Source organism: Desmodus rotundus, chromosome 9 (assembly GCF_022682495.2).
Source record: "Desmodus rotundus isolate HL8 chromosome 9, HLdesRot8A.1, whole genome shotgun sequence".
In the NCBI taxonomy this organism is placed as follows: domain Eukaryota; kingdom Metazoa; phylum Chordata; class Mammalia; order Chiroptera; family Phyllostomidae; genus Desmodus; species Desmodus rotundus.
This window is the reverse complement of record NC_071395.1, coordinates 574,213-597,996: the sequence shown is the minus strand read 5'-3', so window position 1 is coordinate 597,996 and position 23,784 is coordinate 574,213. Positions and strand designations below refer to the sequence as shown.

Sequence of the window (23,784 nt, the reverse complement as noted above, 5' to 3'; positions counted from 1 at the left end):
TTCTCAGTTACTCAACAGTGGGCAACCCCGTGCTCTTCCCACCTCCACTCTGAGGTGAACAGTTTGGGGCCCAAGCAAGGTCCTATTTCCTGTCACATCGACAGCAGGTGAACAGGCTCAGTAAAGGCTGCGCGACACAGTGACAGCTGAAGGGCATGTGGCCTGGCGTGGCGCTCCACCCGAGTGCGGGTGGCCTTTGTGCCGGCCGAGCCCCTCAGAGTGACTTCAGAGGCAGCTGGGTGGTCGGAGCAGGCACTGGGGGGGCCAGGAAGGGAACAGGTCCTAAAATCACCAGCCCCACATGGTACCCTCAACTCCAACAGCTGCTTACACATTCTAGTTCACAACTTGCCATGACAGAACCCCAAAGAATGAACCCTGTCCGTGTAGCGGTCCGAAAGCTCACGTAGACGACACGTGGAACCATTGGTCACGTGCCCAGACTCGTGTGCTTCAGAATATTTGTAATCATGCCCTTGAAACACGCTCACATTCGCCAGAACTTACACACACATGCAGTCAAAACCTGCACCAACAGTCAGGGTGAGGCCAGCAGGCACAGGGAGACAGTGTCGGCTGCTGAAAGCTTCGGGGACAGGCAGAGCCTGGCGGAGCCGCAAGAGGATGCTGGGTCCTGGCAGCCGCAGAAACAAGGGAAGTGTGACAGGTGAAGAGAGTCGTCATAGTTTTGAAAAAAGAAAACTTGCTGACCGCCATGGAGAATCTTGAGTTCACCTGAGGGACAGAGAAGGCAGGGCATCTTCTGGCTGAGGCTGTTCCTTGGAGGAGCTGGGAGAATCCACAACCGAGGGGACGAACTCCAATTAGCACCTGGAGGGGCCAGGCGCAGCCACCTGTCCTGCAAATGGCGAGGCGTCCCCTCTGAGACTGAGGCTGCCTGACTCCAACCAAGAGGCACCTGCATTCACGCTCTGCTCAAAAGGACCTCGGTACGTGGAGTTCTTGCTCTCTGACTAGAAAAGCAACCATCTGGACCTGGATGATTGCAAGGGAAGATGTCACTCCTCGAAGCCCGCCCATACAGGACATATGTAGGGCCCACCCTCTCCTTATTTCCCATCAAAAATCAGACTGCAAACAAAACCATATTCTGATGGTCCTGCCTGGATGTGCCACTTACGAATGTAACCAGAAACACACGAGGAGGCTGACGTGCTCCGAGAGCATCTGGAGCCTGCCTGCCCCCCACGCCAGAGTCATGGCCGCTGAGACTGGGTGGCATGCTTCCAGGAGGCCAGCCAGTCATAGTCGCCGGGGACCATGCCGAGAGTGGGCTCACCAGGCATGGCCCCTGCCCTGGCACAGGGCCCTCCTCTTTCTCTGGGCTGTGGCAGGTGGATGCGCACTAAGTCACGTCGGGGCGGACTCAGGCTGCGGAGGGAGCAGCATCAGAACCGATCTGTCCTGATGTCGTTGTGAGCTGCCCTGTATGGGACAGCAGGTTTCCTCTGAGGTGGCTGACGGCATCCCGCAGCGTGGCCACCAACAGTTCACAATCTCCTTCGATCCTCACACTCAGCCCAAGTTTCACGGACTGTAACGACTCCCGTTGTACAGATAAGTGAGTCCAGGCACAGATCCGACAAGAGAACAGGTCTTTGGAGGACCCGATGCTGAGTGACACAAACCAGTGAGGGGCACAGACGCCGCCCGAGACCACGTCCGTGAGGAATCTAGAAGTGCACAAACGGTTTGAGCTCTGAGCTCGTAGGAATGGAGAGCAGACCACCAGTGGTCCTAGGCAGGGGTGGGGGTGGGAGAGGCTGGCAGAAAAGCTCAAACTCGTGGCGGTGAGATCGTGGCGGTGCGATGAGTGCGGCTGAGGTCGGAGGCTGCGCTGTGTCATGCCGGGGGGGGGGGGGGGGGGGGGGGTGCTGAGGGATCAGCACCACTTCCTTCCATGTTCTCACCAGGAAGAATAGGCGAGAGGCGTGTTCAGCTGCTTGGTGTGGGGAATCCTTGCAGAAAGTACATGTGTATCAGATCATCATGCTCTTGTGTTAAGTGTCTTACAATTTTTTGTCAATTATACCTCAACAAAGCTGGAAAAAAATAAATTTAAAAAATTATCTATGAGTTAAACCGAGAGCGAGAGCGGTCTGCAGAGGACACGGCGTTCCGGCCCCATGGCTGCACGTCTGAGACTGGTGCGGATGGTGCGGAGGGTGAACAGTGGTGGAGAAATTTTAAAAAAACACACACAACAACAAAAAGAGAAAGAGAGCGCAGCTGAGTCATCAGTTCCCGGGGCGCCCTCACCATTCCTGCTGAGGGGGGCGTACTTGCAGTAGTTTCCATCCCAAACTGGGCTCAGTGTGCTGTTTCACATTGTGTTTCGTCTGTGGGCCCTGCCTGCAGGCAGCACCGTGGTGCAGTCTCCCCGAGGGTGGGGTGTCACCGGGGTCCTGGTGGAGGAGGGGGACCTGGTGCAGTGACGGGGTGATGGTCCGTCACTCACAGAAGGGCAGGTCCTCCTGGGCAGCTTGGGGGAGAGAAAAGGAGGCCTCTGCACAAGCTCCAGCGCTTCACACTCTTCTCCCACCGGGCTGACCTTTCTACAAACTCGGCTCCTTCAAAATGCAGTGATACTAGCCCTGGGCAGGCTTGGGAAGAGATCAGAACGAAAAGGTGATAAACCAAGGTCTAGAGGTGATGGTGTCCAGCCTTAATTCCCCCAAGTTTCAGGGCAAAATGACAGCTAGTACTCAGCCTTTCCATGCCACCTGTCCCCAGGTATGAGCACAAGGCCAAAATGTGCGTGTATTAGTTATAACTCAGAACTGAAAAAGTGCTCTATTTCAAATTAGAAAATTATGCTGCTTTTCAGTTACGTGTGTGTATTTACCAGACTAGTAATTTTACTGCTGGAATTCCACTGGAGCAGGAGATAGAATTCCAGTCTCTGTGAAATTTGCATCATCTCTGCAGGCTCCTGGGAGAGTGCAGAGCGGAGAGGCTCGTCTGCCTGGCTCGCGCACACAGATGCTCCCGCCCACAATGCGGTTTTCAGTCCGAAGTCAGTGTGTCCTGATGCCTTTCTCATCCCTGGTCGAATGCAAGCACGTGCCTTCATCCTAACCTCAGAGACTCAGAATTAAAATAGTATTTTTCCCAATTTAAAAAACCGAGAACCTTATCAAGGAAAATACCATATGTGTACAGTTGGAGGGAAAAAGCTGAACACAAAACCTCTTTCTGGGCTCTGTGAGTGTGACTCCCACTTTACACACTGTGTGTGGACAGAACAGAACGTTCCACTGTGAGCTTTGTGCCGAGAGCCAAGGATGCGCTGCAGCCATATGGTGGCATCGCGCAGGACGGGCACGCCGGCCAACTGCGCACGCTTCCTGCTCTGCACAGCCCAGCTCCAACGACCGGCCACCATGGGCGGGCACGCGCCAACAACAAAGAGACTCCAGGAAGCCGCGCCTGAGCCAGGGTTAGTCGCTGCACATAGTGGGCACATGCACCCCGAGAACCCTGGGAGGATAATTAAGTGTCAGTAACCTCGCATCGGGCCTTCGTGGTGCTGCTCTGAAAATCTGAAAGCTCCTGCAATGAACGCCAGGGGTGTTTGTGTTAGAGACGCGCAAGCCTGCTTCTGGAACGGCATCGCCAGGGGCGGGTGAACCAGGGGTGGGGGCGTGACAGGGCACTGGACTCGAGAAAAGCGGGCGCAAGTCTCGGGTGAACTGTGGCTTCCTGTTTCCCTGCAGGGCTCTGTGAAGCCTGAGCGGCCAAGTGTCACAGCCACACAGCGGGGCCCCCACCTCGCAGCACACCTGCCGCTGGGACATTCACTGTCCGGGAGTCTCGAAACTGAAGGATGGAAAATGCTTTTATGGAGCAGCACTGAACTTGCATGAATAATTCATGTTGCACAGATGTCACTGTCCTTCTAGAAAAAACACTGTCTTCTCTTCGATGCTCTTAAAGACAAGACGGCAGGCTGGGCACCTGTCAAAGTCTCCATCACGTCCACAGGGAGATTGAGATACACCGAAAAAGTGAGATGTCACAGCACGGTTAGTAAAATAACGTGGCTGAAACAGGTAACTGAGGTGTGTGCAGCTGTACCCACCAGCGGGCTAGCGGCACGGCCCCAGCCCCTCAGCGCCGCTCTGACTGAGGCCCGTTCCCACTAAGACGGTGGACCGCGTACCTGGGACTGGGCGTTAATGTTGGCTCCTTCCTTGACGAGAACTTTGACGACCTCCGCCTGTCCGGCCAGAGAGGCTATGTGAAGAGCCGTGTTCCCCTTCTGTTTGAAGAAACACAAGAGAAAACGTTACTGGTTCCCAAATGTTGTAGAAACAACATTCCATGTGGCTGGTTGCCTCAGGTGGTCAGAACCCATCGTTCTGTCAAGACAGCAGCCGACTGTGGGCAGGGTCGTTTTGCGGTCCAGACGCAGACCTTCCCACCATGGCTCTGTCCTGTCTGCCCCTGGCCGGTGCCGTGGGAAGGACAGACAGACTGAGCTCGGACGGCTGCTCGGTGCTGCTGTGCGGGCTCAGCTGCCTCCTCTCTGAGTGAGGGTCTGTTCTGAGTCTAAAATTCTACAACAGTAATCTAGGATTGAAAGGGCATCTGTATTTTAAATATCAGTAGAGTTTAGAGGAAAGTAGAAGAGGAAAACAATGTCAACACTTAAGCAATCCAAGAGTGCTTGGTTTAATGAATATATTACATTAATATGGGCAACTCAGGGTAAGTAAATAATTTGATACACATTCAAAATGATAGTCTTTGAATGTGTGTTTAACATTTATTTAATGGGGTCAAGAGACTTGTTAACAAAAATGCTTATTCTCTCTTTACGTCCAAAGTAAGAAGTTGATTCCCTACAGTGAACTAATATGTTAACTTCTTTGGAACTGCCAGAGAGTCTGTTCTGTTTTTCAATTTCCACTAGAACTGCTGTGTACCACGCTGTGAGCACGGCCGGTCTACCTTTTGGCCACTCGCGTCTGAGGTGTTACAAGTCCAGACTGACTGGCCCTGTCCCTAATTTACCCCAGTGCCCTGTCTGTCTCTAGACCGATGCCCCAGATGGAGGCCTGAGTGCCCGGCCTTCACCCTAGCCCTCTCCATGACCTCCTGCTGAACACCTCCTCCCCCCACCCCCGCCACAGCCGTGGACAGTCACACTCCAGCGGGGGGCAGCAGGCTAGATTCTGATTGGCCACTGTTTTCTTCCAAATTAAAATGACACCTTCTGAAGAAAAAGATTTGTCACCACTAATGGTATTTTTAAAAATATTTTTTGTTTTTGAAATGACTCCCCAACGGCAAGGTTTAAATACATTCCAGCAAAATCAATGAGGAAGTTTCTAGCAGACATGTCTCTAAAAATGAGAATAATTTCTTTACAAACACATCACAGTGACAAAATCTCACTGTATCGTAATCATTCAATCCATGATCCAGAAGCTCTTTTCCACTGGAGTACAAAGGAGTCTGTATATTCTCTTACCACATTCAGTGAATACATTAAAAAATACAACACTTTAATTAAAGCATGAAAAGTGCTTCTTTGTCTTCACTCAGATGTCTACTATATCCATTTATTTTTTTTTAATGAGTTAACCTTAGGAAAGTAGGTGCTATGTCTACAGAGAGTTATACTAACATAGACTTCAGGTGAATCAAAGGAAAAAGCCAAAACACTGGAAACCAAATGGACAGAATTCAGCGTCACACTTGCTACTTCTCACACGGAACAGCCCACACTCTGCAAAGCGGGGTGGTGAGGGCTCCGATTTCAGCTCTGCCATGTTAAGAGTCCTAGTGTTGTGGCAAACCCCGAAATGCACACACAGGGCAAGGAGCCCCTGACCGACTGACTGGCCGCCGGCGTCCCCTCCCTGGGCCTACCTTGGTGGCAGAATCCACGGCCGAGCCCCTGCCCAGGAGCTCCTGCACCAGCCCCACATGCCCCTCCTTGGCTGCCAGGTGGAGCGCGTTGAGTCCATTCTGCAGGAAAAGAAACAAGCCTCAGAGCCAAGAGCGAGGCGGGGACGGGTGGCCCTGAGCACTGGGACGCCCGAGGTAGACCAGGTCTGGTCTCCCAGGGTCCCTTTCTGCATCATCTTGAAGCTATTACATTCAGAAAGACTGATTTCTAATGTTTGTGGTTCAGAGAGGCAAAGGGATTCGAAAGGAGAGGCAAAGCACACATGGCATAGTTTCTGTCCCCAAAGAGCCCCAAATGTTTATCCCTGAACCCCTGACAATCGCCTGTTCACTGGCACGTGCCTGTCTGCCCGTTTTCCAACCTCTGGCTCTTCTACTCTGCAAACATGACGTGTTCAGGGCGTCCCGTCTGTCTGGTGCATGTGAGAAAAGCACCCCTGACTTACATACCTTCCTTCATTATGCTAAATGCCAATACTTGGGAGGAGGCAATTGAAATACTTGAGTTCTCAGAAAACATCAGAAGGAGGTAGAGAGCAAATACGCATCAAGTGACAATAAGAGACAGGAGGGAGGGACCCCAGCCCCTGGCCTCCACCCCTCCCCTTCAGCGCCTGCGCCACCTCAGCCAAGAGGCCATTGAGAGAGGAACTGGGAGCCCATGAGAGGGACACAGGTCATCATGAAACTCTACTATGGGTTCACTCTGCCATCAGCATGAAAGACTCTGGTAAGGAATCATCTGCACAATAGAGAGAAAAGAGCAATTGCAAAACAAGAGTGACTGATGAGCAGACAGACACCCTCCAGCCCAGTTCCCGCTCTGGGTGCCAACCGCAGCCCGTGTGTACCCTCCTGCCGTCGTCTGCGGTGGCCGATCTGAACGCAGAGCACACACTGCGGTGGAATCGAGGGTTTATCAGTTTTGTGAAGACCAGGAAATGCAAAGCAAATACTGTGGCATCTTTGTCAGACACAGTTTAACTGATTTCACCGTGTCTTTGGCTGGTTTCCACAGGTTTCTGATGCAGAAGTAGGTCATCAATCAACATATTTCAAAACATGGCGTAGAATAAACAGGAAAGGTGCACTGTGCATGGGAGGTGCTGACTTTGTTTAGCATTTATTTTTTGGTGAAGCTTCTGTCTATACTTGTGTACACGTGCACTTGTATCTCCTATGCACACATGTGTGAACACGTCTGTGTGTGAATATGTGGGCATCTCTGGGGGGCAGTGGTGTGCGTGCGTGCTCTGGGCTGCAGAGAAAACTAAGGCTGTTTAGGCGAGAGCCGAGATGTGGGGCCCTTGGGAAAACCAGGTGTCCCCTCAGGTCAGATAAGTAACAGCAGACGCTCTCAAAAATCATTCTGAGAGAGGAATGGACCTCACAGGGTGATTGTTCCAGTTTTCTGGACTTCTGCCCATTTCAGACGGTTGTTGTGACGCAAATAAGAGGGGAGGTGAGGGGATGAAGGAGGCCTCTTCACTCCGATGACATTTCCTAAACCCCGGGGTGGCCCCTGCCTGGACCCCACTCTGGGAAGACTTTGGCTCCTGGTTCCTGGTCCCTTCCTCCAGTAGATGAAGGTGATCTTCCCAAATCTCCAGACTGTGAGGTGCCTGCTTCTCAGCGGATGATTTCTCCCTTTCCCACCTCATCCACTCACTTCCATGGCTGGACTCAAGACCTGGTCATTTCCCAAGACGTGACCTCCCTCCAGGACCTCAGTGTCCAGCATGCTACCCTTCGACCGCCATTTACTCTCTCGAGCACCTGCTGGCCCACCAGTACGGTCCCCTGACCCCACCGAGCACCTGCTCGCCTCCCCCTCCTCAGACATTCCCTGCAGGAGCTTCCCCTCGTTGCCTTCCTCCCGGGAAGCATGCCCGTGGCTTGCCGTTCTCTGGCTCAGCCAACCCAGAGTTCTGATCCTAAGGAACTAACTCCAGGGGACCCGGGCCCACACATGGCTGCAGAAGAGCATGCATGGCAGTGGGCCGTGCTCCTTGGGGCTCAATGCTACCCAGGACCACACTGCTAGCTGAGCCATGCTCCCCCACTCCCCCAGCCTCCGCCACCCTCTCCACCTTCACACTCAGCACATGACCCTGACTCACAGTCTGCTGAAAAACAAAAGCGATTAGAGCTTTCCCCCATGCAGCGCCCAGCACAGTGCCCAACACTCCCTGCTCCTCGGCCATGAGCCTTCCCTTCCTGGAACCAGCTGTGCCCCCGGGCCGAGGCTGGGGGCTGACTCCACACAGAAGCACCACGTCACGGCAGGGACCAGCCCTGGCTGACGTTTGGCGAAGGCCTGCTCTGCCGGGCATTCTGCAGATATCGAACTGCCCCCTCGCAGCCACCTGAGGATGGCTGTGCTGCTGCGATCACTGTCCCCGGCCCCCAAGAAAACGGAGCCTGGAGACGCCAGCTGCTCAGGGCCACAAGGGATGTGGGCAGAGTGGGAATCTGGATTCCAGCACCGTGTTTGACGGGACTCCCGGAACTGCTCTGCGGCTGAGCCGCAACTGTGTGAGTGGACAGTGAGATCGCTGTTGGGAAAGGCCTGGGAGTGCAGGGACATCCATGATCTTGAAAATGGGCACTGGCTGCCTTCTGTCTCTGAGAAAGGAACCACAGACTCTGATCCATTGCTGTGCACCCTAACGCCGCAGAAGTGGGAGGGCACGGCCAAGGGTGGGACACTTCTGCAAAGGACTGCTGACCTTCAGTGTCATGTCCGGGACTCGGCCAATGAATGGCAACTACCGACACCCTCACTGCGCAGCCCCTGGCGGGGGCCGTAAAACACATCAACACTAACGGTATCTGAGCCTTAGGAGGACTTGTTGACGTGTAATAAATCTTTTATTGAAAAGCTATAAAGTCTATTTTAATATCTGCCTGTTACTTCCTTTGTGGCATTATTAGATTATGAACAATCACTAGACAGGAGAAGCATAAATATATAAGAGTTTCAGAAACAGGGAGCAAATGCTAAAATGTATTCTCTTTTCTGAATGTAAAAGGACCATCTGACAAGTAATTTACTCTTTTAATCTTTTAAAGAAAATAAAATTTAACAGATTTTGTAACCATGAGGAAAGGAAAAATGAAAATTTGAAGTTTTTTATTAAGCAATATTTCTTGTGCCAAATTTCTGAATTTTTTCCATATCCTTTAAGTGATTGGAAACCAAATGGTATTTTTGGATTATATTTCAAAATTCTCATAGTAGTTATGAGGCCATCTTATAAAGAAAGAAATTTCATCCAAATTTCAGCTTGAGGAATCTTGGCACGCCCACGCAGGCGCTATTTTGGGAGCGTGGGCAGCCCGGCCTGCCTTCCACTGAGAGATGCGACAGGGTGCCCGCGTGCTGGCTCCCACGTCCCGCATCACTTCGGTCCCCGGAAACTCAGGCTCACGAGCTCAGCAGAGGGCGACTCTTCTCTGCTGCTTCCACAGGATGCGTTAGCTCTGAGCCGTCACAGAGTTAAAAACAGCAATCCTCCCGTGAAGAGCGGCGCCTGGTGCCCTGCTGAGTTTTCTGAAGTTACTTTCCCTTCTACAGTTGAGTTGAGGTCTCATAACAATCCTGGGGGTGGGATTCTTTGGCCTAGAAGGTCCTCGAAGCCCCTCGAGTGCTAATCGAAGGAGAAATAAAATTCTTTCCATATTAGCAACAGTGGATCACAATAAGATCTGAGCTTGAAGATGAAGGATCTGAAGGGCAGGCGCACACCCCTCAGGAGGAAGCCTCGTCCCTGGGAAATGGCAGACGCAGGGACCCCAGCCAGGGACCCCACTCAGCGTCCGCATTTGTGAACTCGGGCGGATGCACCCCTACCCCAAATAGGAGAATGAGTCTCCTATTTTGTGTGGAGGTCAACTGCAATTTTTTTGATTCTTGATGAATTATATATCGTGGTTGCAATTAGAATATATATACCATAGAAAGCCCTTTCATATCTCCTAATTTAATTCACGTTGCAACCCAATGACGTGAGACTGAATGTATTATTTTATCTTGTGCTAGAGCGTAGAAAACCGTCACTTCCTGAATTGACATGACTGGATGAAAGTGGAGGAAGAACTTAACCTTGAGCTTTGGTTTCTCAGCTCTGTGTGGTCTCCTGGTCCCATGTCGCCTTCTCACAAAAGCAAATGTTCTTCCCTTTTATAGCAACGGGCCAAGGGACAGTTGGCCCCTATGAGAAAAACATGTTAGGCAGCTAAAGACTTTCTCAGGACTCGAGAAGTTGTTGGTCATAAAGCATACCGAGTATTTACTGCTGAGAAATTATTTTTCTAAAAATAGACTAAGATCTTTCATACAATTAAATATATTTGTTGTACTTTAGGGTGAAGTGGACTTGGTTTGACTGAAGTTAACTTTATTTTCCCTGGGTTCCCTTTGGCATTTTTAATGATAATTTTTACCTAGATAAACTGATAGCTTCATTGCCTATCCTCTAGCAAACGTAGAAAGTTAGTGAATTGATATTAAAATTTGGGGATGTATTTAATATACTTTTAGTATACTTTTAAAGTAACATTAAAATTATAAACTATTTTATATTCAGTATCATAGGCATTTTTTGTGGTAGTTTATACATCCATAGGAACATTTGGATATTTTTTCTCTATTATAGTAACTAATGTCCCTGAAGTTCAAGTTATTTGTCCAAAAGAACAGTGTAAACATATCGAGTAAGATTCATAATGGAAAACCGATGGGTAGGAAATGCAGCCACAGGACAGGAACACCCTACGCGTTGGGAGGGAGGAACGGGGCCTTTTCCAGGCCCGCGTCAGGAGCTGCGTGCGATCCAGGGTCCTCTCTGCGCGAGGAGGTGAATGGGTGACCGGCACAGTTCCCGTTCCGGTGGTGGTCCTGCAGCACGAAGCAGCTGGGATGCAGAGACACGAGTCTCCTGGGTCAGAGACAAAGGACTCGACAGTTCACAGCAAGAGCGGCCATTGAGGCCGAGTGTCGCCATGTGGCTCTCACCATCCCCACGTCACCCTCTGACCCCAGGGGAGTGACACACGACCAGCAATGGGACCTGTGCCTGCCACGGGCCGTCAAAGATGAAGGCCTGCTGCTCACTTAGAACCAGCCCGGACTCTCACGCCCCAGGCGTCGTGTGCCTGCGCACACACACGAGCGAGCCACCAACATTTAGCACAGTCTCACCAGACACCTAAACCCATGGCATAAAAACCGCAGCCGAAACCAGCACAACACTCTCAGTGTCTCTGGAACCGAGTGACGTCCAAAGTGCAGACGCCTGCTGGAAGTCGTTATCGAGAGGGTGTGAGGGATAAAAATCCAAACACGTCGTTGCGGCTGATGCTTCACACTCCTCTCGCTCTATCCGCGTTTTAAAACAGTGATGGGGGAAAGGGAAAATTTTTTAAGATTCTATCCTCTAGTTTCTCCGTCCCCAGTTGGAACACCCAGTTCCCGTGGGTAAGAGCCCCAGAGCAGAGAGAAGCCAGCGTCCGGCTGACTACTCGACGCCCAATGAGGTGCAGACTATCAGGCTCGGCCGACATTCCAGCTCCCAGTGGCCCAGGTCACGTCCCAGACAGAACTGACACCCAGCTGCCTCCTTTGATCTGGCTTCTCAGCAGTAACAGCTCCAGACACACCCGTCTGAGCTTCGGAAGGAGGCGAGGGGAGAGAGGGACTTGCACAGTCTGGGTCACTGACACTGTGGTGAATTCAGTACAAGCACGCATGGCCTCGGGCTGCTGGCTGTGCGTGCAGATGGCACACGTCCCCGTGGCCCCCGGAGTTCTGCCGCACTCCTACCTGGTTGCAGGTGTTGATGTCGATGCCTCCCTTCAGGTACTCCACGACTTTGTCCAGGTTGCCGGCTCGGGCTGCACGGAGGAAGCTGGCATTGCTGTCAGACTGTGGGAAAAGGAGGAGACCTTCCGTGAATGGCTGATGAGATAGACACACACCCCCGACACGCTGCAAGCCCAGAAGGCCGCCACGGTAGAAAGTCAGCTCTGAGCTCACAACGACGAACGGCAATTCCCAGGGTAGGAAGGCGACGTCACGGCGTTTCTGGAGAGCTGCTGAAGGACGTGAAGGTCTACGGAACTGTGCTCTGCTCTACCACAGTGTGAATAACTATGAAAATAACTGTTACATTTGAACATGAATTTACCCCCAAATACACTGTTACCTGCTCACTTTAGTTCCAGGCTGCCGGTAAGTTTATACTGAAGCAAATATTGAGACAAAAGGAATCAGAAAACTGAAAGAAATCAGAGCTACTGGGTTCTTCTTTCTCTGCTTTACTATTTCGTTTTCAGACAAGTCTGGGTGTGGTCCCCAGGCCGTCTCGTCCTCGCCACAAGGGACAGAAGGCTCCAAGGGGCTCCCGGAGAGAGGGCAGCACTCAGAGCTGCAGCCTGGGCCTGGCCCCCTGTGATGTGGGGAAACGAGATGGAATTTAAACCGCTGACATAATACCAGATGATACACTCTCGGTACAGACGATCACTGCTGACAGAGGCTGCTCTGTCGGTCCCCACCTTCCCCACACTACTCCCAAAGTCTGATCCTGGGGGATGAGCTGAGTTTTTCCCCCAAGATGCCCTGGGGAGAGCCATCCCCAAGACTGGCGACGGCCCTGCTCTCCGGCCTGCTCTCCCACCTGTGTGCCCGGCGCCGACAAACCTCTGCCAGGAGCCAAGCCCCTCACGTCACTTTGTAATTCCCGCAGCCTCCTTCCCAACAACAGGGGAGCCAGGGACCTGGAAGGGACGTCACAACCCACAGAGGGGACACGCTGGTGCAATTACCGTCAACCTGACGCTGTCCCTCCACCCCCGATGACGGTGTAGGCACAGGCACTTGGCCCTTCGCTCAGGCCTGCTGAAGACGGCGGTGACCAGGACAGAGAGTGTTCCCACCGCAGGGCCGTCAGCTCACAAGACTCACACGTGGGAAGGACAAACACCCCAGGACTGAATCAGCTCACGTTTAACCAAACCCCACACTGCTTCTGAGTCTACGAGTCACAGAGCGACCGACCTCGGAGGAGTGGAAGGCTGATGGTGCCTACGCGTCTGGACTCAGACTGGCTCCTCCAAAGGGCCCGGGAGTGACCGGCTCCACCGTCCCCCTCACCACGCTCTGAGGCCATGCCCGCTCGGGGCCCGGGGCATACCCGCAAGGCTGCAGTGACCAAACGGTGGCTCATCCACAAGTGCCTACTCTGTGAAATTATTTCACGGTTTGTGGCAAATTCTAAACTTCTGGAAGATTTTCTACCTTCAGGTTTCTGGCCACAGCCCTTAAACGTGAAACATGAAACTGTGTGCAGATGCCTCACAAAAAAACATTATCTACAATAAAGCAGCAAAAACTAAGTATCACGAGGTCACAGACAGAATGTATGGCGTTATTATTTCCTACATATAGTTTTTAAAAATAAATCTATGTGCCATGTATAAATGTCTAACTACTGTGGTTATATACTATACAATATTCTGTATCAATTATAATTTTAAAAATAAATTTTAAAAGAAGGCAGTGCCTTGAAAACATCCCACCTTGAGCCTGAGGCTCGGCGACCACAGGACACGTGAGCTGTGCGCTTGCTGGGAGCAGGCAGAGCCGAGAGCATCCACACGCCGGGTCACACAGACTCGCGGGGACACAAGGAGGCAGAAACATTACGATAATGTCATCATTCCACAGGTGAGAAGGGTTCAGAGTGTCCGGACCGCACGGTTACTTGGTGGGAGACCCGCAGTTCAACTCCTGGCTCTGGTCCTGGAGCACCAAAGCCGCGCTGACTCGGACCCTCCCCTGTGAGCTGCGGGTTTGCTGCGTCTGTACGAGCACAGACACGCCCTCCGTCCACACATTCACTCTGAGTCCCAGCGTCTGCCACACAGGTGCCTCTGCTGGAGAGTGAGCTCTTGGATGGACTCCTGCCCTGTCCTTGCCTCCAATAGCCACCCGTGCACCTAGAACAAACGGCCCACAAACGGCGAGGCCGCAGAGTGCCCACTGCACAGAAGCCAGAAACTGTCTCCCTCCACATGTGAAATGCTGTCTGTTAAACCCAGGACAAGACCAGGCTGCTCTGCCGCCCCTGTACCGGCACCACACCACGGCCAGACAGAGCCTGCAGGGAGCACCTGGCCTGAGGGGTGAACTCACCTGGAGATGCCACTGTGGAGGCTGAGGGGGGTGTGCCTGAGGGGCATCCTAGAGACCCCCAGAACCTTCTCCAGGGGGTGCTTTTGCTGTTATATAATAACAAGTTTTCTTAATAATGGCTTTTCTCTGTTCTGAGTCAGATTTCTAAAAGTCAGGAGCAAGTCAAAGGCTTGCAGCCAGCTCTGGAATTTTAGCAAAGAATGTCCCCCGAATCCCAGAGGGCAGGACCCAGCAGGAGTGGAGAGGCCGAGGTCCCTTCCAGGGACCTGGTCACAGATGAGGCTTCTCAGGCTTTGCTCTATGGTAGATTCTTCTAGAATGCCGTTGAGAGATTTCATTTTCCCACAGCAAGAAAATGCATGTAAATGCATGTGGCAAATGTAAATGGGAATAAATGAACGTATTATGAAACAGTCCCAGAACACAGATTTCTAAAGCAAAATTCCAATGAGGCTTCAAAGGTCATGGGTAGATGTCGACAGTCTGAAGGAAGGAGCGGCTCCTGCCCCGCAGGACGCAGGCCCAAGGCACTGCAACAGGGTCAATCCGAGATCAAGGCGCTCCTCCCAGAGCTCAGGATAAGCAGGCGTCCGTCTGGCGGCCCCCACTCAACACGGAGTCGGAAGCGGATTTGGGGACCAGGGTGACAGACACAGTGATTTTTACCACACTGCTTCCCACTGAGAGGAGAGAAGGAAGAAGTTTCAAGTTCATTGTCCGTGGGGAAAGCGCGCTTCTGCAGAGGACCGAAGTCTCTGGGCTCCACCGGGGGGGCTGCCCATGGAAAGCTCGACAAGGAGAAAAAGAGGCAACAGCAGCTCCTTCGGGAAAGTCTTAGACAAATGCCAGAGCAGCTCTGCCCACTTTGCTGCCTGTGTCCCCAGGACTCGCGAACCCTCAAACCTCCGTCCTTGCACCCACAGAGTCCGACTGTGCTGAGAATTCAAGTGCGAGTCCTACGTGCTTCAATCGGCCACGGAAGGATGACATGACTCTTGCCCCTTCACAGCCCCAGGGGCACCTCCGACCAAGAAAGAAAACCTTCCTCTTAAATTCCCCGCAGCGTAGTTCTGTGTGTTTTTTGTGTCTGGATGGTTAACACCCCCTGGCAGGGCAGAGTCAGAGAGCCACACTGGTCCCTGGGAGCACAGGGGCACGACCACAGGTCCGAGAATCCTGGCTACGAGGCGCTTAAAGGCCTGTGCTCCCGTGCCAGTGACAACCGAATGAGGAGAACGTGAGCGTGTTCCTGTCGTGGAGCTGGCGAGCCTCTGAGCGCGACCGCGTCACGCGGGCACGTGCCTCTGCGCTCTACTCAGTGCACGACAAGCAGAGGTGGCAAACGGACACGCGACACGCAAGGTTCTGCAGCGGTGCGGACAGTGATCAGAAAGCCGGGTCCCGAGCACAGCAGGCCAGGCCGGGCCTGACAGGCCAGGAGCCCAGCACCACGGTGGGCGGCACAGCCACACCACCAACACGCCGAGAGAGAGAGACAGAAACAGAGAGAGAACCAGAGAGAGAACCAGAGAGAGAGTCTTCTGAAGCCTGAGTGAACCTACCCTTTCCCTGACCAAACCCCTTGGGTTCCCTACTGTTGCCTGAGTGAAACCGACACCCTCTCCAAGCCCCACCCCGCTGAGGGTGACCCCAAACTCCTGCCCAGGCCACCGCACTGCCCCCCAGGCCTCATGCCGCCCACACTCGTCTCTGTTCCCCAGGCCTCGGCACCTGTCCTCTGCCCCTGGAACAGCCTGCACAAGCGTCCCAGCGAGGCAGCTGCCGCCCCCAGGACAGGCAGGCCGTCAGATCGTCAGCATGCAGAACCGGGCCGCGCAGTAAGCACCTGCTGACTCGCTCACTGTCTCCTCACCCAGCGCAGCGGCAGGCGCCGCACCGTCTTCACGGACCTCCAGAACCCACTGCGCGGGGGTCGAAGTCATGAGGAGAGTCACCGAACAACAAAAAGGCTGACGTAAGGAAAATAAAATTCTTTATCGAAATTGGGGGGAAATGTTAACACAACTGGAACGTGAAATAGAGATTTCTAATAAACTGGTGAAAAGAGGAGGTGCAAAAAGTCAACAAGCGGACAGACCATCTAACGGTGTCTGTGCTGAAGCACCACGTTCACGGCTTTGCTCTCGGACGCAGCAATGAGCCCGATGTGGTAAAGAAACTGCAGTAAAGATATGTGACCTCCATGCAAGAGAGACACAGAGCGCATTGAGACCAACGTGCACATCTACAAGTGACGCCAAACCAAACACACAAGCCAGGAGAAGACCGTGAATGGACGTGCGTTCCCCATGTGCTTGACCGAAGCCGGGCCCGGCGGCTGCACCCCAGGCACACGGACCCCACGGACTGTGCAGACACGTGTCCCCCACACAGCGACCCTGGGACCAGGACAAGGTCTGCAAGGCGTCTCTGGAGCTGCGTGCTCCACCGTGAGCAGGGGAGGCCCACACTCCAGTCACCGGCAGGAGGGAAAGGAAGTGCTGCCTGGGTGGTGAGCTTTCCCTTCAGTGAGCAGCAGGGAAGTCTGCAGCCACGACAGAATGACAGGTCGATTGGGCGACAGGGCGTATTCTGAATAAAATTTAAAAACAGCTGGATTTTGTCCCTGCCTCTGTGCTGCCCCACGGGCTCTGTGTGGGGACCGTCGGGCCGACTGCGATATTAGCAGATTCCAGTCCTTTTCAGGCCGACGTGAGAGGCAGCCACGCCACAGAAGAGTACCTGCCCCACCCCCACCACTACCTTAGATCTGTATTTCCTCGTGAGTTTATTTCTGATCATGAATAAAACTAGGAAATTCATTTCCCTGAAACTTGTAGCCTACCAACAAACTCTAAAAACCATTTCTAAGTTTAATTCTGGAAGAAAAAAACGTCAAGGACCTGTTTCTGCTTTTCCCCCCAAACAAAGACTATTATAAAACGTAAATTCTAAAATCATAAGCATTATTTGTTATTGGTGGGGACAAGCAGGCGTGATGGGACACAGTAAGAGACTTGCATGTTTGAGTAGGAAACGTGCCGACCCGCACAAGCTAAGCAGGGGTGACTCCAGTCTCACGACCCCCCTAAGTGTGGGAAGCCACCGGACGGAGCCACCCATTTTGCTTATGTGCCTGCTCTATCCTTGGCGTCAAGGGGTAACTTCTTTGCCCCAAAGTGGAGAAAGTGGGGGCAGAGCCCCACGTCAGAGGTGGAAGCTGGTGTGTGCCCGGCTCTCCAGACCCTTCTGTGTCACACGGTCACATGTGTGCCCATCTGAAAAATCCGACGGAAAAGTTTAATCAACCATCAGCAGGCTGTGAGTATGTTATTCAATTCAGAGAAGTCAGCTGTAGTATTTTTATAAAAAACCAACCTGTTCTTTTTCAGGGCAACACCTGTGTTCACAGGGATGGACGGGTTTTAACAAGGGGATGATGTTGCTGCCAAGTTCTGTTAAAAGTTTTCAGGGGTCATTTCTGAACCCTGAAGTTCTGAGTGGGTTTCTCATTCCAACCCTCAGACCCCAAAATCTCATCAAAACATGTTGTTCTTTACCTAAAAAACACCCATTGATGCACCAAGACATCACCTGATCTGTATATTTTAAAAATATGGTTTTTTATTTAGCTTTTAAAGCACTTCTAATTTATCTTCATGCATTACATTTTTCTTAATGATTCTTAAAAGATAAAAAAATGGAATTCACTTGTGTAAGTTAGAAATGTTGAAGGAATTATTCACTTCATTTTAAAGAATGGTCTAAAGCCTAAATTAATAAAATATATTCATGGAAACTACCTTTAGATGAGGTAGCTACTTCTTAGGAAATATATTTATGTGCTGCAACAAAGCAAGCATGTGGAGTTACTCAGAGTTACAAAAGAATAGCCTTTCTGGGCCCCCGGACCCCTTAGAAGTGCACCCAGCAGGTGGGGGGCCCTCCCTGCCCTGTGGGACCTGGGCCAGGTGGGGTTGGGGGCGGCTGCCCTGCCCACCCGTGCATCCCCCACCCTGCGGTCCCTTGGTTCCCCTGCCCCCAACACTGGCCTCTGCCACAGTGCAGCCCTGCCAAGGGCAAACCCTGGCTCTGTGGGAGGTTTTCACGGGTCAGCTCCTGGAGGTTTCAGTCCGACTGCTTGGACAGAACCGCCACACTCCAAAATGATGAAATTTGTCCAGGTCAGAGGATGAGCCAGGACAGGGAGCCCCGCAGACGCCCCACGTGCCCGCCGTCCCCCTGACTGTCAGGCGCCCACGTGTCCGGGCACAACCCTCTGCTTCTCTCGCTGAGAAGTCCTGCACACCAAGTTCCACAGCGTCGCTGAAAGAAGTCACTTGCGATGAGGCCAAATTCCTGCACGGGTGGGTCTCTGACAAACTTCTCTGTCCAGCAAATATGAAATAAACATGTTTCAGAAGGACTTTTGGCCCTCCCCCTGGAAAACCACAATAGGCCTTTGTAACCGGTCCGAGGATCTCACCATGGCTTTGAATTGTTAAAAGCTGAAACTCAGCTTACATATCTGATTGTTCGGCTTTAACCCTCTGCATAAAGAATTATTGCCAGGACATGAACACTGCTGAAGGCCTTTCCCTAGAGTCGGCCCAGCGTTACAACGCTGACAGGCTGGCGCTGGACTCACCGTGAGCACCTGCGTGGCCCGGAAACAGGCAAAGGCTCTGGCGGCTCCGGGTGGTGGATGTGCCGGGTGAGCCACCCACCAGAAAACATATGCTCAGTCCTGGAGGAAATTCCAAATCACTGCTTACTCCCAAACGTCACTTCACAGCTGAAGCCAGCCCAGCGGGAGGGCCAGCCCCCTGAGGGGAGAGCAGGCCCCTGCCTCAGCTAGTCAGGTGGGCAGATCCCACTGCTTCACTCGTTTGCCTTCCTGCAGGAAGTGCGGGGATTCGACCAACAAGTCCGGTGTGCTGGGACCCCTGCTTCAGCCTCCCTCCGTCCCTGTGGCTCAGGACTCACCCGCGCCTGCAGCTCTGCGGTGTCCTCACTGTCGCAGCCGTAGTAGTCGGGGGCGTTGTCCGCCTCCTGCAAGTGTCCCTGGGCCCTCGCGCTCCTCCCCGTGTGGCAGGAAGGGCAGAGGGCAGCATTGCCCATCTCAGCCTGCAGCTCCGGGTCAGTGGGCTGGTCCTCTCCCCCTAGGCTCTGTCCAGGACTCCGGGGGTTCACTAGCCGGGACAGTGCGTGCAGATGGCCCCTGGCTCCCCACTCAGAGCCCCTGCGTGCCCCTCACCAGTTCTCCCCATCTGGCCGGCGGTCTGGTGTCAGGAGGCCTCAGAGCTGCAGGCCGCATTCAGTGACCACTTCCAATCCGGCTGCCCGGCTATTTTTACACCTACCCGGCCAGCTATGCGTGTCAGGGGGAGGGGGCGGTGTTGTTTTGTTTTTCACCATGCGAGCAGCCTGCTTGACACATGGCCTCCAGCTCCTGCTGGCTGGCCTGTCTCTCCGGAGACGGTGCACGCCTCGGCCGGCGCACCGCCCGCCCCGTCCACTCACGCAGGGCACAGGCCTACACACCCTCACTGTGCCAGCAACAGAGCCGGGGACAGTCGCCTCTGAGTCTGCTGTATCCCAGGGGCACTCACCGTCACCCTTTCAGCTCTTAAAACTCCAAGCAAACACAGGGGTGACACGGTCACTTCCCACTACATGGATGTCCTGGATTTGATAAAGTGACCAGTTTCCATTAGTCATGGCTGTGCCATGTAAGAGCCACACATGAAATGTGTATTCATGCCTAATTCCTTTTAATTTTTAATATTTGAAAAAGGTTTCCCCAGCTTTGCACACAAGAGTCAAGGGTGGATTTTAAAACCACACATGCAGTCTCGGAGACCAGGCTGCAGCCCTCACAGCCGTGACCACCCCGCCGGGACTGCATCAGCGGCTGCGATGGGTTAAACTCTCCTGCCCCGTTAGGGTTTCCTGTAAAGCTTTGTCTGTGGTCACTTTAATACTTCTCCACTGCTCCTCATTTGTTATGCTTTGTGGGTGCACATCTTCTCTTCCAAAAGGGTTTTAAACTGCTCATCAGCGGGGTTCAGGCTTGGATTTTTGTAGCTTCCATCCACATGTTAAATATTAAATGCTTAAGAGAGGCACTGAATTGAAAGCAATCATTTGGGGAGAACAAAATGTGGAAGATACTTAGAAATCAACCACATTACTCTTGATAGAACTCACCTTTCCAATTTGTCATTTTTTTAAATTAAAAACGCCTTGTCATTATTTCTTAAATTAAAACCGGCAGTCCTGAAGTAGTCTGGTTTCCCCCCGCACTGCGCTGGATTCCCCCGCTGTCCCGGTAGCTCCTTGGGCCACGCGCCCACAGGACCACACTCCCTCTCCAAACCGCAGGCCCACACCCAGCCTCCGAGAGGCACTACCAGTATTCGGCGATGTTGTTTCTACCTTCTGGATCCCGGTGAAGGCACCTCTTACCAAGATTTTTTAAAAGTTATGACAATGATTCAGGGCATATGATTTCTCCAGCCATGATAAAGAAAAACACAACCTAAACATTTTGAAAGTCAAAGTGTCAGGTGAAAGTAAGGTGAAGACCAAGCTTCGGGGTCAGGGACAAGACTAGACCTGAAGGCCAAGTCTCTCCTGCTGCCTGAATTGCCTGCATATAAACTGAATAGTAGCTCCCCGCGGCATGGGGATTTCTCATGTAGAGGTGCACGAGCGGGTAGGACTTACTAAGCTACGACGTGTACTGACCGCTTGCAAACTGTTGTAAAAGAATGTTTAACCCTCCCCCCGCCCCCGCCCCGCCGTCGGAGTTCTGCCTCAACAAGTCTGCGAGTGCTTGTCCGTGAATACGGGCCAGCTGTGTTATGCAGGGCACACTCCAAGACTTGGCCAGCCGTTGAAAGAGGTCCACTCCCCCCACCACTTTTGGAATCTGGGAACTATTTTTAAAACATGAAAATTTAATATTCAATGGCCTTTAGTACAGAATCACGCTGCCTAAAATCCTAAAGCAAATCCTAAAATTTCCCTCTAGCCTCCTCTCTCTACTCCAGGGCTGAAATCAGCAACTCGGCCGTTATGCACGTGGAAGGAACACTTAACCTGCCAGACGAGGGAAGCTGCCCGGGGTGCTGGATGCAGAGAGTGGTCGCAGTCACAGAGGGAGTTGCCTCCTGACACTATCACACCTCTGACCCCTGAGGCTGGCAGGCACTCTATCCCCTGACCTGTCCGCATTCACTGTCTCTTTCAAGCTCACCTTAAAATCCTCTTTCCCACAAAAGCCCCAGCTCCCGAGGCTGGTCCCCGAGTCTGTGCCCCTTTGTGAGTGAGGGTGGACGATGACCAGCCCCCACTCCTGGTGCACAAGGCACCATGTCTCCCACTGACTTTCTCAGGCGTGAAGCACAGGCCACAGCGTTAAATGTTCGTTCAGTAAACGAACAAAGAGCAGCCCCGACAGGAGCACAGCTGCAACATCAGTATCTGCCTGGACCGCAAGGGCTGCCCTTTCACACACGCACGGCAGCAGAGCCACAAGTCCGAGAGCTCTGCAAGCGTGGCGGGCCCCGTCTTATTTCTAGATTGGCAGTGCACGCCCCTTCTGGCCTTTCAAAAACATTAGCAACGTTTGGGATCAATTGTCCTAGAAAAGAATTTGTAGTGCATTGTTTAAAATGGAAAAAAAAAAAAGTTTGGAAATGAAACAGAGTATGACCCCAAAAAGACAGGGTGGTGACTCTCGGAAGAAAACCTCATTCCGGATGGCTGCATCCAGCCTTCTTCCACTTCTGCCTGCTCATCAGCAGATCCCGGTCTCCCTGAGCAAAGGAACTTGCTGCTCATGGAGTGAGACGTGGATGCTGCGTCACCAGGTGCCCTGAGCAAGGCCGCAGTTTAGTGACCGAACAAGGATGGGTGCAGGCAACACGGTGCACACACTGGTGCCCTGTGACTGCCGGAAAGTTCTACTCTCTGACGGACAGACTACAATCATTAACCTGGACAACAGCATAGCTGCAAAACCACCGCCAAGGAACAGTTTCACAGTCTGATGCTTGCTGCCAAATCAAGCCCAAGGGACAGAGGGGTCCAAACTTCCCCAGTTCTGTCTCCTCGTGGTTGACCAAGAGTGGCCACCAGCAGGCTTATCGTGGCTGCCTGGGTGCTGTGACCACCTGTGACCTGCCGTTCTGTGACCAGAAGGCAAGGTGAGCAAGGACTGGGCCACCCCCTGCTTCACAAGGTGCCCGTGGCCACTGGGATCTCTGTGGACCTCTGGCGGTGCCGCCTCTGCCAGCGGGGAACGATGTCTCTCTGTTCTCAGAAATACTTCAAAGTCATGAGGGCAAATTACTCAGAAAGGAAACATCTGCACGTATGGCCACTCAGAGCAGGATCCTTGAACTTGGCGCAAGATTTGGAATGTAATGTGACATATTTGCAGTATCTTCCTAAATCCCCCTACACCTTGACTGCTGTTATCTCAGGGCACTGCTGCGTTTCAGATCTGATCAACATCAAAAGTCAGGAAGGACCGAGAACAAAGGCGGCTTCTGGGCTGTACCTTCCAGGGAAGTAGGCGCTGAAGTCCCTAGGACAGCAGATTGGAAAACTGGCCACAGCAATTTTCAGTTTCACCATGTAAAGGAGCCGCAATGACTACAGAGTCACCAGAAAACTAATCCCTTAGAGGAAAAAGAACTATCTCACTTCCATAACTTAACCTGCAGTGGAGTCAAAACACATCTGAGCTTGAAGTTTCTGACCCAGGCCGCTGACTCGCCTGTGGGTGCGTGTGACCCCAATCCAACCTGGGCTCTAACTTTCTTTGTAAAATCAGGGGCTCGGACCGCATGCCTGCTAGGTCCCTTCCAGCTCTGAGGTTCGTTGCTTCTGTGAAACAGAACTTGTTACTATTTGGCGCTGGCTGGTGTGGCTCAGTGGACTGAGTGCCAACCTGCGAACCAAAGGGTCTCTGGTTTGATTCCCTGTCAGGGCACATGCGAGCCAACCACACATTGATGTTTCTCTCCCTTACTTTCTCCCTCCCTTCCCCTCTGTCTAAAAATAAATAAATAAAGTCTTTATATGTATTTAAAAAATAACTTGTTATCATTCAAAAGTGCATCTAACATGAGGTGGCACAACAGTCGAAGCTGACCATCTATCTTTAGTTCGTTATCACAGTTTGGGGGGCAGGTAAGAGGCCCAGGTGTCCTGGTCTGGGCCCCGGTCCTGCGAGCTGCCATGTTCTCAGCAGTGCTCTGGGGTCTCGGGAGGGAAGAGGAGGAGCCACTGGGGTCAATGACAGCTCTGCTGGACAGGAGCCCATCCCCCCCACCCCGTTGCTGCACCTCACAGCCAGACACCGGCTCTCACCTGCAGACGGATGGATGGGGACAACCTGGCCCTGGCAGGACTGTTCAGACAAGTGTTTGCAAACCAACTGCACAAGCCAGTGGGGGCTTTCTGCTCCCTCAACTACTTCACTTAATTTGTTCTTAAAGGCAAGTAGCATCGTAGTAAAAACACTGAAAAAATATTTTGCCAGGAGTTGGTACAGTGGCAGATCGGGAAGAAAGTTTTCCTCAGAATCATGGGATTCATTTCTTCTCTCCTCTGAGTTGCCGCGTTGTTCAAGATGA

The 23,784-nt window shown here is 52.5% G+C and overlaps 1 protein-coding gene across 45 annotated transcripts in view; it reads right to left on the bottom strand.

The window, feature by feature from the left end:
- ANK2 (ankyrin 2) overlaps positions 1–23,784 on the bottom strand; it is a 248,677-nt gene that overhangs the window by 95,360 nt on the left and 129,533 nt on the right. For 12 of the 45 annotated variants that reach the window (XM_053911418.2, XM_053911415.2, XM_053911420.2 and 9 more), the window contains exons 1-4: positions 19,121–19,485; positions 11,762–11,863; positions 5,899–5,997; positions 4,184–4,282 (exon numbers count right to left, since the gene is read on the bottom strand). In XM_053911418.2, the coding sequence (XP_053767393.1) occupies positions 4,184–4,282; positions 5,899–5,997; positions 11,762–11,863; positions 19,121–19,255 (435 nt within the window). In that variant the 5' untranslated portion in view covers positions 19,256–19,485. Of the gene's footprint in view, positions 1–4,183; positions 4,283–5,898; positions 5,998–11,761; positions 11,864–19,120; positions 19,487–23,784 lie in introns of those variants that run through there. The other 33 variants (XM_053911431.2, XM_053911428.2, XM_053911432.2 and 30 more) reach the window with 5 other exon arrangements.